At 37.6% G+C, this 18,351-nt stretch overlaps 1 protein-coding gene across 1 annotated transcript in view; it reads right to left on the bottom strand.

Moving 5' to 3' along the window:
* The window catches only part of COL25A1 (collagen type XXV alpha 1 chain), a 486,980-nt gene that overhangs the window by 103,436 nt on the left and 365,193 nt on the right, over positions 1–18,351 (bottom strand). The window contains 3 exon segments of the mRNA XM_077143256.1: positions 186–221; positions 2,538–2,645; positions 4,234–4,293. Of these exon segments, the coding sequence (XP_076999371.1) occupies positions 186–221; positions 2,538–2,645; positions 4,234–4,293 (204 nt within the window).

Here is an 18,351-nt window from a genome sequence, read left to right as displayed (position 1 = left end):
CCTGAGTCAGTTCTGTAGATGTGTAGTTTTGTGATCCTTAACTTATAGTAAATAGACCATATTATTTTAAACTCGTATTAATTTTCACTCTTTTGCTATAGGCTGCATAACAGATGCATCTGTCACACAAAATCTTGACTGTAGTTTTATTTTCAATATAAAAAAAGATAAACTGAGATACTCGCCATTAAGCCTTGTTCTCCTGGCTTCCCTGGTTCACCCTTTAAAAAGAAAGGTAATAACTTTATTAATGCTGTAAACATAACAATCCATTTCAATCACTTTCTTTTTTTTTTTTACACAATACCCACCGGGGCACGTAAATGTCAAATATATTTTTCAGACTAAATGGTGTGGTGCAAAAATAACACAAAAGAGAGCTGATTCTTTCTCTTCAAATACATCTTAGGATTTAATAAAATGAATCTAGCATCTAGCAGAGATTTAGGAATTATATCTAGAATACATTCTAAATAAAACTGACAACAGTGATTATATTGTAAGTCAATAAATTGTCCTAAGAAAAGTATTTATAGCTACAGTAACATCCCATTTATTTTATCTTCTTTATGATGATAAAAATACAGTGACCAATGTCCTCTTTATAGATGTAATTTTTTTTTATAGGGCAGAGAGACAATTACTCTTAGCACAAGAATTAAAAAATAAAGTGAGCCAGATATTTTTCTGAAGTTTGGTCCTCCTGGATTAATCATGGCTGAAGAAATAGGTTTTACTAAAATCTGTAAAGAAAATTCTGCTATATTCTTATTAGTCATATTAACAAGGAACTGATAATCATGTTTTCTTGTCATATTATAATGACATTGTCATTAGTCAAATATATATATTTTATTTGTGCTTATAAACTGATATATGTAGATGTTGATGGCCTTTAAAAACTCCCCAGTTTATTTATTTATTTATTTATTTAAAATTTTTTTGCATGGGCAGGCACCGGGACTTGAACCCGGGTCTCTGGCATGGTAGGCAGGAACTCTGCCTGCTGAGCCACGGTGGCCCACCCCCAGTTTATTTTTGTGAAATCTTTTCTGGTGCTTATGACAGTATATTCAAATAAACTCTGAGACCATAAATCCAGTTCAAATTATATTTATGGAATTAAAAAAAAGTAATTTGTCCTTTGTGCAAAAAAGTTCTATTTTTTACTTAAACTATATACATTTAAAAGATGACAATTTTTGATTGCTTATGGTTTGTCATACTTTCTCTTTATTTTTGTTTCTTATAAGCAATTCCTGCCTTGAATTTTATTTCTATTATTGTCCTAGACAACACCCAGTAATCTGACTGATTTTGTATCATAAAAATGATTTTAGCTACTTTTTTTTATTTGAAGAGATATTTTTCGTACCTCTGTTGGCAACCAGCAACTTAGGCATCTTTAAACACCCCTACAGGTACTGATCTCTCTATCTATGGTTTATCATCCTGAGAAATAGTGAGACATTAGAAAATAATTTAAGCAATAAATCGCTCACTACCTCTTTTGACTCATTGAAAGCAGTCCTAACAACCAGTAAATCTTATGTTGAAAGTCAATTCCTCATTTCATATGAGGAAATTTACAGTTGCTTTCAGAAAGGGAAATTGGGCTTATGAAGGTTTGCTCAGAAAACTTTTCCACATACTCTTAAAAAGAATGCTCTTTGAAAAAATATATAAATGTATGCACCTAGAACTGGAAGGAAATATACCAAAACCTGAATTACTCTGGCTGTTTTTGTTTCTTCTTTTTTGGTTGTCTTTATTTTCCAAATTTTCTATTTTGTAGATACCTTATACTTTTATACTATGAAAACACTAATGAAAGCAATTAAGTTAAAGCAATGTGTTAAATAACATATTTCAGCAATAAAACTGAATTTCAAGTCATAAAGTTAAAATATAAATCCAAAAATGTTTGGCTTTTTTCATGCATCATTTGTAAATGCTAGGTTGCTTTTTTACCAAACCAACATATCTGCTTTTTCCCATACCACTTTCTTATTGACACTTGACCAATCTTAGTAACTAAATATAGAGATCACTTTTAAATTATTTCTATTAATACGACTCACATATAAAGAACAAACGTTATTCAAACCATACTTACCAATGGTTTAACCATTAGTTACCAATTTTTCAGTCAAATTATTTATAAGGACTTAGATATTAGAAAGTTATACCTCTTTTTCTCTCCACAAATAACATGGAACTTTATTGTCTCTGCTGTTGAAAGTGTGATTAATTTCCCACCTAGCAGGCATCTCCAATCAGAAACGTCTCAGTTTAGCGGCTGCCTCCAGGTCTCTTTGTGGTTTGTGTGGGTTCCCCATTGACTGAGTAGTGAAGTAATTGGGGCTGGGACTGCCCTGCCCTGCCCTGTCTAGGGACTTTCCTATCACCCCACTTGTCTCAACCCAACCGACTCAACTGCTAACCCTGGGACCCCTCCCCATCACACTCTATCCCAGTTCTTGGCCCTTAAAACCAAACCAAACCTGTGAGAACAACTGATCCAACAAGCCACTTACAGACACTCCTGGAAGTCCACGGGGGCCGTCTTTCCCTGTGTCCCCAGGAGGCCCTCTGGGGCCCGGAGGTCCCGGGGGGCCGGGAGGCCCTGTCTGTCCTTGGTCACCCTACAACGGAGAAGGGAACAGACTTACAATGACCATAAAAGGCAAAGCCCCAGGTTTTTGTTTCAACGCTTTAAATTTGTATTATCTAACCCACCTTTGCACCTTGAAAAGAACCAGAGCAACCAGAAACATGAAGTCTGTAGGCAATTTGCCTGCCAGCGGGGAGCAAATAAATATTCATGCTGGGTGAGCCGACTAGATGCTATTAAAATCAGAGCAGCTCAGGAACCAAGCCCTCATAGCTCTGGGAAATGGTGTATAGGTTACAACTATGTTTAGAGCTTGTACAAAACTTTTGCATAACCTTATCCATGACAAAGCTGCATCAGTTATATTCATCTTGTTAAATGAAATGGCTGTATTTATAGTTGAGCAAATTTGCTTACCTTTTTATTACCTATAAAAAGTTCAGCATATGTGGCTCCTGCCACACTATGCAAGAATTTATAAATGACTAAAGCTGGAAAGCTTAGAAACTAAATCTATGACTAGATCCAACTTAAGCTGTGTGACTTTTTAATTAAGAAAAGATTATATGATCTTTCTATATCTTTTTATCTTGGTACTTGCATAAATATTTCATACAAATGCAGCTCACAGAACATAATTTTGTTCTAGGATATTTCCAAATAAATAAACAGCCCCTCCCCCTGCCCCTTAGAGATAATGGTAAAGCAGCAGTATACAGAGTAATAACCGAATGTAAAGAAGAAATCAGGTTCAGCGAGAATAAGCACTACCTTAATGAGGCGGCGTTTAATGAGCTGCTGATCAGCAGAGAGAAACCCATGATTGATTTTAGGAAACACCATCTGATCAGTCAGGTGAGGTCAAAGGTTGAAGTTCAGAGATGAGAGAGTTGAAGAATAGACATCAGAAGGCCCCAAGAAAGAAATAAAGATATACACATTAGACTCATGATAATCATTTAACAAAACAGAACTGGCGCTTGTGTCTAACATCAGACCCTCTGGCTCTTCCGGAAAGAAATATAACCCTGAAACAGGGCGGTGAGACCAGATTTCTAATTAGAAATGATTCCTTTTATGTCCCCCATCATTTCTTTGTTCTGGATGTTGGATGCTTTTTAACATAGTATAATCCTAGGACCAGGTAAACTCAACTCACTCTGCACTCAGCGGTCTGAGCAGAAAGTCCAGAGACAAAGCACCAGTTCAGTTACTGTCAGACTTAGCAACCAGCATATTGTGGCAGGAACCCAACTGCCATTTTAATGATGCTTGAAGTCCAGAGGATTTGGGGTTATTTAATTGACTGAAAAATGTCACAGAGCATTGGAATGTATGCAAATTAAACCACCGAGGCACAGCACAGTCCTGGGTATTTATGCCTGCCTCTCTTCATTGTATCTGCTCAACTTCAATATCTTACTCTCATGCACGCTCAAGATACACCTTTTTAATTTATATTTGACCTCCTCGGTGCAGGTGAGGTCCCAGGTACTGATAACTTTAAGTGTATGATGAGATGACGCAGATGAACTCTGCAAGCCAATTTTAACTGTTCTTGCTCACTCTTATGCTGATTGCGGGCTCTGACTGAGCAGGCATGGGTACTAACCACAGACCTTGACGGTGAGGATCTGATTACTGTGCAGAGCAGCCACTGTGGGGAAGCCTGGCAGCCCCTATGGACACAGCACAGCGCCAAAACAACACGACACAAAACGTCACACAGACATTTCATTGGCGGACGAACAAAACAAGCAAGTACCTCGCGTCTCCCTTTCCCTGTTCTAAGCCTTGCCTTATTGGACACACGATCAACAAAATCAGACAAGTAAATCATTCCTTTAAGGGAATGGGGAGACTGAGAACTCAAGGTACCTGTCCTTTCCAGCAGGTACAAAGGGATCAGTACCTTTACCCTTGTAAAGGGTCCGCTACCCTGAACATTTCTGGAATCTTAGGTACAAAACGTTAGTTTACAGAGTAGAGATACTTACATAAACTGCTATGAACACAGCACTGAAACTTCCCTCCACTGATATTCTGTTTACAAACTCAGGACACACAATACGGATATTAATTCCTTTTTGGATGACAACACTGAACAGAATGTTTGCGGTCCGATTAGAAGTTTTCCTCAGAATAAATGCAGTAAGCGTCACAGGATATAGTCTCACCGCCCACACATCAAAATTTCTCTCTCAAGCCATATGATGATTCTTGGTTCTCTACTGTTTGAGGAATTTGGTGGCTGATGGAAATCTGTCTCTTACGAGTATTTCATATCAGGGAGATTTATGGTCACATTGAGCAGTTATCACTTCTGTCATATAACTTTTTCCAAAGAACACCATAGTTCACACAACCATTTAAAGCAGGAAAGTGGTTTTGAATCCCCTACCCAGTAGGAATGAGAGACATTTTGCCGTCAGGTACTTCAGGGACTTATCCTAACTAATCCTCACAGGCGTTATCAGTTGGGTAGTTCTGAGAGAGAAATTTTGCTTTTGTTCTATTCCTTTTCCAAGAACATATGAAATCAGAGCCTTTTAATTTTTCTTTTTTTAATTACAAAATATGTTTATCATAGAAATAAAATAAACAACAACCACCGCAATTCACAGCCTCGAGTTTCTGCATGCTTCTTTTCTACTTCCCTCCTCCACACTGCCCTGCCTCTCTTCCCTTCCAAATGCATTCTTTTTAATAGAGATGGAAATATTTTATTTTTTAAAAAGGAAGAGAAGTGCTGGGGCTGATGTGGAGAAATTGGAACCCTCATACATTGCTGGAGGGAATGTGAAAGGATATAGTCACACTGTGGTAAACAGTCTGGTGGCACCGCAAATGATAAAAGTTAAACTTAGAATTAGCATGTGACCCAGAAATCCAGATCTATTTTTTTCTTTTAAACTGTTTTATTGTATAGCATAACATATATACAAAGCAAAAGAAATTTTAAAAAAGGCCATAGTTTTCAAAGCACTTTTCAAAAAGTGGTTACAGGATAGATCCCAGAGTTTGTCATGGACTATCATATGATCCTCTCAGATTTTCCCTTCTAGCTGCTCCAGAATATAGGAGGCTAGAGGGCTTAAATATTTTTTTATCATCACAATAGACTTTTTTTCCTTCTTTTTTTGTGAACAATAACATATATACAAAAAAGCTATAAATTTCCAAGCACTGCACCACAATTAGTTGTAGAACATACTTCAGACTTTGACATGGGTTACAATTTCACAGTTTTAGGTTTTTACTTCTAGCTGCTGTAAGCTACTGGAGACTAAAAGAGATATCAATTTAATGATTCAGCATTCATATTCATTTGTTAAGCCCCATCTTCTATGTATAATGCCACCATCACCTTTGATCTTTGCATACCTCTCACTGGGGTTGTTTGGGCCATGGCAATTCTAAATATTTGCTATTGGAAGGGTCTGTCACTGATACGGGGTAGGGAGATGGAACTATCTGATGTTCTGGCTGGGCTAGGTTTCAGGATTTATCAGGACCAGGGACCCATCTGGAGGTTGTAGGTTTCTGGAAAGTTACTCTAGTGCCTGGAACCCTTGTGGAATCTTATAAATTGCCCTAGGTGTTTTAGGATTGGCTGGAATGGTCCTGGTTGGGGGGTGGCAGGTTATGATCCGTAGCAGGGTCTACCTGAGGCTTGCATAAGAGCAACCTCCAGAGTAGCCTCGCAGCTCCATTTGAACTCTTTTTGCCACTGATACTTTATTAATTACACTTCTTTCCCCTCATTTAGTCAGGATGTAATTGCTGATCCTACGGTGCCAGGTCTGAAATCCAGATCTATTTTGAGGCTATCTTTCACCTAAGGTCAGAAAGTTTCTAGGTTTTAAATTTTATTAGGTTTAAGGATAGTTTTCTCCCTATTCCTTCCATATTAGGGATACATTTTTCATTTTAAGAGAGGCAATAAAATTATGTTTGTAGTATGAATACATTTCTCAGTGCAAAGGTTCTTGCTTCTCCTTCTTTAGAACTAGGACTTCTCTGGAAGCAAAGCAGATGAAATCTATTCCTTTCGCCAAATCCTTTCTGATAAGGCAATTACGTGGCCGGGGAGTTTCAGTGTGACCTGTATCCTCTTTTTCTTCTCCCCAAGCAAAAGTCCTTTAAGTATAGACTCCGCACAAATTCAGAAATGCTGTAAGTTGGAAAACAGATGTGTACAATTTGCTTTTGTTTTACTATGGAATATGAGTTTAAAATGTTATTAGATGGTAATGTGCCAGCATCTTTCCATCTGTGATTCATTAGCCCTATATTACACAGTCAGAATTTTATATATAAACCTCATATTTATGTAACAAAGAATGAAAACAGATACGAACAAGAAGTCAATGAAGGATCAGAATCCTGATTAGTAGTGATAAATCATATTGTCACTTTAAACAGGATTATCTAACAAACATAATTTAAAATTTTTGAAAAACTTGTAACAGCACACATGGTATATCTTATGGAAATTTTGAAATCTGAATATATAAATAAGTCACTTCTTGTATCATTATCTAAATATGACCAGCTTACTGTTTGATTATATTTTCTAAATGCTCACACATACACACACACTACAATTAAGTATGTAGTGTGACTTCTTAGTTTGGTTTCCAACATTACTGAGATCTAAGCAGGAAAGTGGGTAGGTAATCTCACCGTGGATAAATCCTTTTCCACAAATAGAAAATTTCTATTTGATGAAGCTGATTTTATATCTTTCGATTATATTAACAGTGGAGATGCTTCCAATTAGGTGTGTGAAGCTACATTTGAAAAATTTAATTAATGAGCTAGGCAAAAAGACTCCAGAGTTTACATGTAGCAAAATAAAAAAGGGGCATGTGGAAGAATTCTCTTAAACTCTAAAAAAATTCCATGGCTTCTGCTTTTCAAACTGGACTAACATTAATCTTCAGGATTGTTAGTCTCCAGAAGAGTGTTTAAAGGCAATAGTAAATATGTTGCATCTTGTGTAAAAACCCATTTTAATTAAATGAATATTTTTAAATAATTAAAAAAATTTTATGTAGAGCAAACATTATAGGGTAGAATGTAAAACTTGCAAAATTTGTTTTTTAACTGACTACTTGTTGGTAGTAGAAAGCTCCCTCTCACAGGGATACCTCCAGATGTTCACAGTAAGCACTGACCCTCTGCTTCCTGCAGGGGTTCTGTGGAGGACAAGTTTGAAAAGTCCCGGTGGCAGAGTTGTCTTTAGGTCATGGCTTTGTGTGACTGTTATTTTTAGACTTCTCTAGATGTTAGCACAGAGAATACACTGACACTAACTCTGCCCTTTTTTTTTTTCCCCACAGTATCATTAGTCAGTATCTTTTTTAAATAAATGAAATGGATATATTTTATTTGGTTTTAAATCTCAGCAAACTTGCCTGGTACACAGATGGTTTGAGTGGGTGTGGGAAAAAAAATGTCTCCAGAAAAAAAATGGGGAGAAAGTGTCCAGGAAGTGTTGAAATACTGAAATAATATTTAAGTATTTTCAAATTTTGTGAATTCTTGAGAAATGGATGACAAGAGTGTAAAATTACCTGATACATGCCATTTTCCTCCTAAACTTATAAAGATTCAGACAACTTCATGAATCTTCATGACATTCTGTGAAACAGGCAACCAGCACAGATCCTGTGTTCTGACATCATTGCTCGATGAGATTCATCTCCCTTCATTTCCTTTTAGAAGGAAAGATGCAAGCCTACCCGAAAGGGATGGTGAATGAATAAATAATTCACAATAAATGTTTCTGACTCCTTAAAAGCCATAAATTCAAGATGCTGTTTTTTTTAATTGTATGCTCTGTAATGATGAATGTTATATAATCACATTATCAGGAGAAAAATTTGTGTTTTATCAAAAGCATTCAATAAGGCAATGATAGAAGCAGAAATGTTAATTTAGGACTTCAAATTCCAGATTTTGTTATTGAGTGATGTATGTGCTTATAATTTCTTTCTACTTGTTTTACAGTTTAAGTATTAGAAAGCTTAAACTCTAATAAATATTCAAAAAGATTTAAGAAGCATTTATTGCGTTCCTTCTGTGCAGCATTTGCTATGTTAGGCTCTGGGATTTAAAGGTGAGCAAGATTCTAAGCTCACAGAGTGTTAGAGACTGAATCACATCCCCTACAAAAGACATGTCCAAATTCCCAACCTCTGATCCTGTGGGCTGAACCCATTTGCAAATAGAACCTTTGAAAATGTCGTTAGCTAGGGTATGGCCAAACTGAATGAAGGCTGAAGTCCTTATAAGCAAAGGAAATTAGACACAGAAGAGAAGCCAGAGGGAGGAGGCACAAGCTGGAAATCAAAAGACTCAGAGGAGAAAGAAGAAGATGCTGCCATGTTCATTACCATATGATGGAAAAGTTAAGGACCAGGGATTGCTGGCAGTCAGCCACAGAATGCCATAACCTTGAGGAGAAAGCATTGCCTTGCTGATGTCTCGATTTTGGACTTTCCCAGCCTTAAAACATTACAAAAGTCCAGTGGAGGGTGCTAGAACTAGGAGGGGGACAAATAGTTTTCAGCAGTATCAAGAAGGTAGAATTTGTAGACCTGGTAGCTTGGCTGAGGATGTAAGGGGAAATGAAACTCATATCATGGTCCTAGGTCTCTAACTTGAACAAGGGAAGGACAGTAGAGGAAACATTAGAGGAAGCGTGACTTTTCTGGGGGCAGGATAAGTAGCTAACGAATGAGGAATTCAGTTAGGGACTTGTTGAATCTGAAATGCCTGTGGGCAGCCAAGGAGTGATAGGAGGTCTGGGCGAAGTTACCAAGGGACATTGTAGAGTGAAAGAACCTAGGAAAGACTTTTACTTAAGAGATGAGTAGAGGAAGAGGCAACTACAAAAAGTGTTAAAACAAACAAACAAAACAATAGTTGTAGAAATAAGAAGAATGCTAACCCTTCTCACGAAAATTCTCTACTGGCAAATGACTGAAATGATAGACACACATACTTCACTGTTTATTGTATCATGAATTGTGCTATATAAATGCACATAAATGACCTGTGGCAAGAACATGTTAACAATAGTCAGTGTGTTCTGACAATGGATATTCATTGGTAAGCACAAGGGAGTGTGCCTGAGGATGTGGACACATGGAGGAAAAAATAATCTGAATTTTTTAAGTACAAGGGTGGTCAAGGGGCCATGTTACAAATCATATTGGAAGAAAAATAATGCTATGCTGAGAAATGAAAATACCAGAGTTTCTCCATAATACAAATAGTAGCATAATTCTGTTTGCCCAAAATATATTACGCATTACAACACAACCATTACACTGGGTTGCCATGTGTGCAGCACAAATAAAGATAAATATTCCTAGAAGTTGATAAAATTATTTCTACCTAAGAGATACCAGATGGAGAATATTATAATAGAATGTGAAAGTATTTAGGTTAAATAATAACTTCATATAACAGCAGGAACTGTTAGAAGGTCAAGTAAGGAAAGGAAGAAATCAAGAGAAAGAAATTTGATGATAAATCATCCCATATTGCAGTAGATGGTATAATCTCTTTGTATGAATAAAAAAATCAGCTACACTAAACAGCTACAGGAATCACCTGAACAACTAAATATCATGAGAATTGGAGCCTGTGAAAATCAGAATTTATAACTAAATGAAAAAGATTGCTTATGGAAGTATTAATTATGGGAAAAATTAGCCTTCTGTAGTTGAATGCGATATTGGCTCAAAATGCTAATTTTTCTTTTTTATAGATATTCTAAGTTCCATTCTATGATCTTCTACCCTAAACATTAACCTTTGTCAACCCAGGAAATATATTTTTATTCATAAGTTATAAATATGAGTTTACAAATTATCTGGAAGACAAAGTGATGAATGTAATTTCTATATTAACAGATGTCATTAAATTGTTAATATAGCCACAAAAATGATGAAGATAAACTGCAAAAGATCTGAGTAGGCAGAAAAATGGAAGATAAGCCTCAACACTGGCAAGCGTAAAGCATAAGAAAAATTGTATAAGCTACACTTATAGTGCAAAGAATTTATGATTCTAGGTGTGGTTGTAAAGTGTTTTCTAAAGACATGAAGCTAAGAAAGGGCAACAAAAGATGAGATCCATTGTAAAGAGGTAGGGTTCCAGAAGAAGCACTTAGCCTCCCTGAGGGAATAAGAGCAGTGTAGGCACTCAGAATACCAGGGAGAAAAATTAAACCACCCTGAGGTTAGAAGGGTGTACAAAAATGAAAGTGCAGCAAATGTTTATGGAAACATCATAATTGGATCAGATCTATGCTTGCTAAATGAACGTAAGGGCAGTCCGGTTCTAAGGTTTCTTAATAATAACAATAATAATAATGTCCACACCACATGATACTTACCATGCGCCAGGAATTGTTCTAAGAGCTTTAAAAATATTAAGTTTTTAATCCTCACAACAGTCACTCGGCAGAGGGAGAAATGGAAACATGACAAGGATAAGACCTTTATGGTCCTTTAGGAAACGTGGACCTAACTGAAGGTAGAAGAGCCAAGAGTCACACTGGCCATCTGTTTCCAGAATTTACCCTCTTCATTATTATACGCCCCCAAATCTTCACTGTCTCTGAATTTCATTCTCATTCATTCAGGAAGGAAGGACTTAATAAGATCCTTCTACAAACAAGGTAATATTCATGCATTGAGATTAGAGAGGGAAACAAGGTAGACCTCGCAGACCTTAGAATATAACAAGAAAGGCAGAAATTGAACCAGCAATTACAAATGTGGCTGGGATATCTTTTGGGATACTCGCCTATATTCTTTTTCACTTGCTATTTTCAATTTCCTTTGACCCCCAATCAAGCTTCTATTTGGCCCTCTGCTTACTGCCTCAGAGTAGGTCTGCAGCAGGGTAGGAAATAAAACTTGCCCACCAATATTTCTAGAAAGCAAAAATGTCCAGCAAGATATTCCTCCAAGATGGGAGAGAGGATGTAGATTTGTGGGCTCCAAAAGAGAGGTGCCTAACCCTGCTTCCCAACAGCACTTCCAGGAAGGCAAAAATACCCCAGAGAAGAAATGGCCATGTAATCTGTCTGGGAGGACAGGACCATGGGCAGCCTCACGAAAGATTCCCCTGCCTAAGCATGGCACAAAAACAGCAGAAAAAGTCCATGCCACATAGATACACTAACTGCATGGACTGATGACCAAAGACCAGTAATCACCTCTAAACAATTTGATACTACAGAAGAGCCCCACAGTGTGACAGAGTCCTAAAGGAGGAGGGAAATGTAGAAATTACATGGGGGCAGATTTGTTTTCTTTTGGTCAGTTCAGAACAATGGAGGCTCAGATTCTGAAACCAGGTTTTTATAGAAAATTAAGTCACAGTTCTGATTTCAGTTTGGATTGAGATTCATACCCAGTAAGTGAGTGTGATGACTGTTAGGAAACAAAAGCTGCAGGAGTACACAGAAAGGGGACTCAACCCAGGACAGCTGTTCAGGAATGCCTTCCCCAAGGAAGTGATATTGAAGCTGAGACCTGCAGAATGAGTAGAAATAGCCCTTTAGACCCATGGAGGCTGACCACCCTCAAAAGGTACTGACACCTTTCTTTTCTAAATGATATCATTAAGATGAATACTGGAACCAAACAGAAACCATGCTTTCCTTTTCCAAAGTTATATGCATCTATACCTGAATATCAAGATTAGGAATTGTTCTGAACACTTTTCAATGAAACGTAGACCCTCTTCTCTACGCGGAGGAAGGTAGGATAAGGGCAATGACCGTGACTGAGCGATGTACGATTCCTGGGGAAGTCAGCTTGATGAGAGTGAGAGAGGAATGAACTAAATCGCTAATTCTTTCATGTGACAAATGTCTCTGAAATACATGCTATCTGCCAAGTGAAAGAAGTGCAGAGGTTTAAATGGGTGGGGAGGAGGGTTATCACATGAACACCAACTCAAATGGAAAATATACTGAACTGGTGCTCTAAATAGAGGTGCAAGCAGAATGCTGTTTAAGCACATTCTGAGTAGGGAATGGAGAAAGGTTCCTAAAAAGGTAGAATTTGAGGTGAGCTAGGAAGGATGAGCTAAGGAAGGGCAATTGTACATTAGGTGGGGCATGGAGTTGGAGCCTCTGGAAAAGGTATTTCAGTCTGAAAAACAGTGAGCAAAAAGGTGGAGGATATACTCAAGGAATTCTAGTAAATTACATTTGGCTGGAGTAGAGAACATACTTTTTGGGGACAAGCCTGGAAAAGTTGATCAGGTGTAAATGTGGGAGTCCTTGACAGAATGATGCTTAAAGTGGGGAAAGCTTTATTCTATAGGTAGTGAGAGGCATTAAGGTTTTTATAGAATGAGAGTGATATGCCACAAGTGGGTTTAAGAAGATACTGTCCATGATCCAAAGTCCCTGAAAATAAAATATTTTTTCATAGGTTTAAACAAAGATTTTTCTAAATTTGTGGCAAACTCATTTGGTAGCAAAAACTTACTTGAAAAGATGTGTGGACAGGTGTGGTCTTTAACAGCCCTTCTTTGTGTGAATAAGCCTATGTTTACTGCAGAAATAATGCCCGTTTGATTACAGTGTGTCCGGGTCTCTCTAAGAGTGTTAGACAATATTCAGTGTACATACAATAATGACTTTATAATTAAAAAAAAAACTTGACATTCTGAAACACGTTTGGCTCTCAAGTTTTCAAGAAAGGATTGCATAAGTCAGTCACAAAAGGACATTACTGTATGATTTCGTTATGACTGGTAAAGGTAATCTCAGAGGTTACACCGTAGAATATAGCAGACCGAGAGATACAAAGATGCTAGAGATGGGGGAAGGTTACCCAAAGAGGTTGAATCTAAATGCAAAGGAATGGATAGAAGTGATGATAACTACTTAGTGAGTTTATAAGTAACATTGCCATATTGAAGGTGAATATGACTGAAAGGAGATGAATAGTGCCATACATCCCAATGATTAAGTGTACGAGTATAAATAATATGTCATATGAACTATTTCAATGGTTCAATAGTGGACAAGGAGCCAATGGTAGAGGGGTATAGGGGGAAAACTAAAAATGCATGCTATGGCCAGTGGTTAACAGGAAGACATCAATAGTACCCCAGCACTAGCAGGGACAACTAACTGGGGTGGGGAGGGACAAGTGATAAGGGGTAGTTTTGATCCCATGGCTGGTAGAACATTATGTTTGCCAGTTCTTTGTCATTATGGGCCAATGAAAATTGCCTAAAATTGAGAGTGCTGCTGATTGTATAACAAAATGAAGATACAATAAGACACGGTTTACTTATTTTGGACATTATCCATCATGCCCCACAGCTGGAGGGAGTGAACGGGTACAATGACTGAGAAGGACAATGGCAAATGGCAATACATTTATATTATGGAATTTGGTGCGGCTACAAAAGGAGGGACATTGAGGGGCACACAATGAACTACATAAACCTTGGGGACAATGGACTGTGCAGAATGGGCCAGAAACAAAAGAACAAATATGCTAAGGCCTCTCTCAGAAAAGGCTCATTAAAAAATTAGAGTCTGGATTGTAGATCCTTATAGTAGCCATGTTTGGTCTGAAGTTGTGGATGTATTTCTGGATTCTGAGACATTGAGCTATATGAGTATTAGGTGGTGTTTCCCTGGACCTCTGAGCAGCTCTGTGACACCTGGGTCCCAGAAATGGAGTGCTGCAGACCTGAAAGTTAGCATAGATACATACAATAATAGTTGAAGTAACTGAGAAAGGGATCAGGCCTCAGAGTTTAAAACGAAGCCAATTTATCTGGGTTTAAGGTAAATTAGAATGCAGGGTAAAAACTGATAGTGTATGTACTCTAGGCCTTCGGCTGCTGTGTGAGATCAAAGGCAGAGAGGTTTATTATGTCTCGAACCTAAATTTTCTGCAATGCGTAGTCTGAATCAGCCTCTCTGGATCTCCCCTCTAGACAGCCCAGACTCCTGGAGTCCAGAACGGGAATGAGGCCTTGTAATTCTCCATGGCTTGGTGTAGTGCCAGGGGACATCTTGACTATGGTGAGCTGATAATTAAAACACACTGGTAGAGTTCCTTGAGGATCTGAAGGGGAAAATATATATATATGAAACTACTAAACTCTGCCATCTGGGATGCCCTGGGATACCCTCCTAAACACTGGGGACTCCAGAGAAAATAGGCTAAGCTCTAAATTTTGAGGCTTGCTCTTACAAAACTTATTACTGTAGGGAAGAAGCTAGAACTACTCATAATGAGGCATAAGAGTTGCTTCCGGGAAGCGTCTTTATTGCTCAGCTGTGGCCTCTCTCTCTAAGCCTAACTCTGCAAGGAAAATCATTGTGCTCTCCCTTATGTGGAACAAGCCATTCAGGGGTGAAATTCTCCCTGACAACATGGGGCATGATTCCCAGGTGTGAGCCTGGCCTTGGCAGTGTGGGATCAACAATGCTTTCCTGACCAAAAGGGGGAAAATAAGTGTAATAAAATACAGCATCAGTGGCCAAGAGAGCTCAAATGGAGTCAAGAGGCTGTTCTGGAGGCTGCTCTTATGCAAGCTTCAGTTTGATAGTGCTAATTATCATGGTTTGCTAAACCCCAATCAACATCACTCCTGTGGTCTCTTAAGAACACCTAAGGGCTCGAAATGAGACTTTATAAAGGTTTGTCTTCTTGGAACATATAATTTTCAGAGGGTTTTTGGGTGAGATGGGTCCTGAGGCCTAGAGGATCCAGCCTTTTCAGGATTATCAATTAATTACACCTCCTTATCCTTAAGTACAGGCACCCACACTGTCAGAAAAAGTCAGAAGGGACACTGCCCAAAGATCCCTTTAGAATGGGAGAAGGATTAAATGAGAAGGAGGAGGTATAGCAGAGAAGATGGTGTGTTAGTTAGATTCAGTTGTCAACTTGGCCAGGTGAGCATACCTAGTCTTGTCGCTGTGGACATAAGCCAACGGTACGTGAACCTCATCTGTTGCCAGTTATATCTGCAGTCAGCTAGGAGGCGTGTCTGCTGCAATGAGTGATGTTTGACTTAATAGGCTGGTGCTTAAATGAGAGATTGCAATGTAGCACCCGCTAAGCAGCTCGGCATTCCTCATCTCAGCACTAGCAGCTCAGTCCAGGCCTTTGGAGATGCACAAAGAAGTCACCCCGGGGAAAGTTGTTGGAACCCAGGAGCCTGGAGAGAAGACCAGCAGAGATCATCCTGTGCCTTCCATGTAAGAAAGAACCTCAGCGGAAAGTTTGCTGCCTTTCCTCTGAAGAATCAACAAAATAAATCCCCTTTTATTAAAAGCCAATCCGCCTCTGGTGTGTTGCATTCCATCAGCTAGCAAACTAGAACAGATGGGATTTAGCAGATGAGTATGGCTATATAGTCCATTGTATGTGCGTATATCTATTATATACACAGTACATTAATCATAATAATTATATAGTGAATCACCATACTCCTTCTAGCCGCCAGTGTTTTGGAGCAGTTGGAAGGAAAAATCTGAGATGATGGAGTGGTAACCCATAACAAACTCTGGGATCTGTGCTGTAACTACTTGTTGAAGTATAGCTTGAAATTATGCTTTTTTTCTTTCTTTGCTTTGTGCATATATATATTTTCTTTGTGTATATATTTTAAAATTTTTTAAAGTTAAAAAATGAAAGAAGAGATTGTGGCGACTGTGGTGATGAATGCACAACTCCGTGACCATATCAAAAGCCATTGATTGTTCACTCTGGATAAATTGTGTGTGCATTACTAAAAACTCTTTAGATAATAAAACAAGAAGGGAGTGTGGGCTTGTTTCAAAGTTGATGACAAGATGCTCTAACAGAATTAAAGATTACAGAAAAATTGCTAAATTTTAAAGTTAAGGTAATGAATTTGCGTTTGAACAATAAAATTTGTTAAAATAAGTTAATCTGGGAAATGTCCTGCCTAAATACATAGCAATCTGAATAGCACATTATATTATAATTACATTCTATCCTATAAATACATACTATAGTAATTATAGTATGTATACACAGGATGTAATTATAGTATACTATTTTATATGCTATATTATATATACTATACTGTTATATGCTATAATTATATATATGTGAATATACCATAATTTACTATACTATTTATATACTATATTATAATTATATACTGTACTATAATTATATATACTATACTATAATTTATAATTATAAAATACTATATTTATGCTAATTTATATTAGAAATAATTTTATTTTTATAATTTCAAATTATTTTTTTATTTATTTTTATACATGGCAGGCACCAGGAATCGAACCCAGGTCCTCTGGCATGGCAGGTAAGTGTTCTTGCCTGCTGAGCCACCGTGGTCCTCAAATTTATTTTTTAAGCAGTACCAGCCTGATGAATTAGTATCTAGTATATATAATTGCATTAACTGTCAATGAATAAATAAGAACTTTTATAATTAGCATGTATGCTTGCAAGTAAATGCTGAAAGGGACCTGCAAAAATTTTGCTCCTTCATGTAATTAAAATAAGTACCCCAGAATGCTCATTCATTTACTTAAAAATACGCCCTTAAAAAAAATAAAGCAAAAGTAAACTTCTGATACAGTCGCATCTGAATTTCATGCAACTTGTATATGAAGTACAAATTCGGAACTTTGGAGCTCACATAGTCTTTTTTTTTTGCACAGGCAGCCATCATCAAATAGTCTTTTAATACCTAAGGAATCTTCTAGGCTGGCGTAGTTTACACTAATATGATATTCAATAATATTTTGGAGCTATACTTCTATAAAACCAAATGTGTTCTTTAGTTGAGGTTTCCAGGTCAAAGACTCAACTCAGTTTGGAAATACCCTATCCATTTCCATTTTCCCAAAGGAAACAGTTCAAATCTGGGAGCAGAGACACAACGTGGATCAGGAAAGAAGAAAAGCACCAAGACGATAGGAGACTCATTAGCTGACAGAGCACATTCTACTGAAGGGAGTCTGGGAGAAAAATTCAACTTTTTTCACACATTCATTCTAGAAAAGGAAGCACATTGGTGTGTTATTTCCTACAAACTCCATTTAGTGTTCTAGTTTAAATGGTATTTACTTAACTTCTTTTCTATGATGTTAGATTGAGTTGACTCCAAAGTTCTTTGCCATGTTTTCTAGATGGCACACTCCTCTGTTCTTCCAACAGAAGTCATAAACAGCCGAAGCTGCCCCATAAAAGAGCTAAGTCCCAGTGGACAGTTAACCTTGTATATCCCACTCCATCTCTGAAATTCACCATCCCCTATAATAAAGTTTCACTCACAATAAAGACCTGATGGTCCTCTGGGATAACTTAACTTCTCAAAAGTGACATGAGCAATGGAAGAATTAGGGAAGTTGGAAGAGTTCACCAGAGAGTAATGTTACTTCAAATGGTACTGTTCTAGGTACCTGCATCCATTCGTTAATCTGGATCTATTCTCATAGATCCCCTGTATTAGATTACTAGTCTTGCTTTAGCAAAGGACTACAAACTAGGTGGCCTAAATCAATACACATTTGTTCTCTCTGTTCTGGAGGCAAAAAGTTCAAAATCAAAATGTCAGCAGGGCCATGCTCCTCCTGAAACCTGTAAGGGATAATCCTTTCTTGCCTCTCCTCGTTTCTGGTGTTGGTCAGCAACCTTCAGAGTTCCTTGGTTTCAATCTCTGCC

The sequence above is a fragment of the Tamandua tetradactyla genome, chromosome 24 (genome assembly GCF_023851605.1).
Source record: "Tamandua tetradactyla isolate mTamTet1 chromosome 24, mTamTet1.pri, whole genome shotgun sequence".
NCBI classification, from domain to species: Eukaryota; Metazoa; Chordata; class Mammalia; order Pilosa; family Myrmecophagidae; genus Tamandua; species Tamandua tetradactyla.
This window is presented reverse-complemented; position numbering and strand designations above follow the sequence as displayed.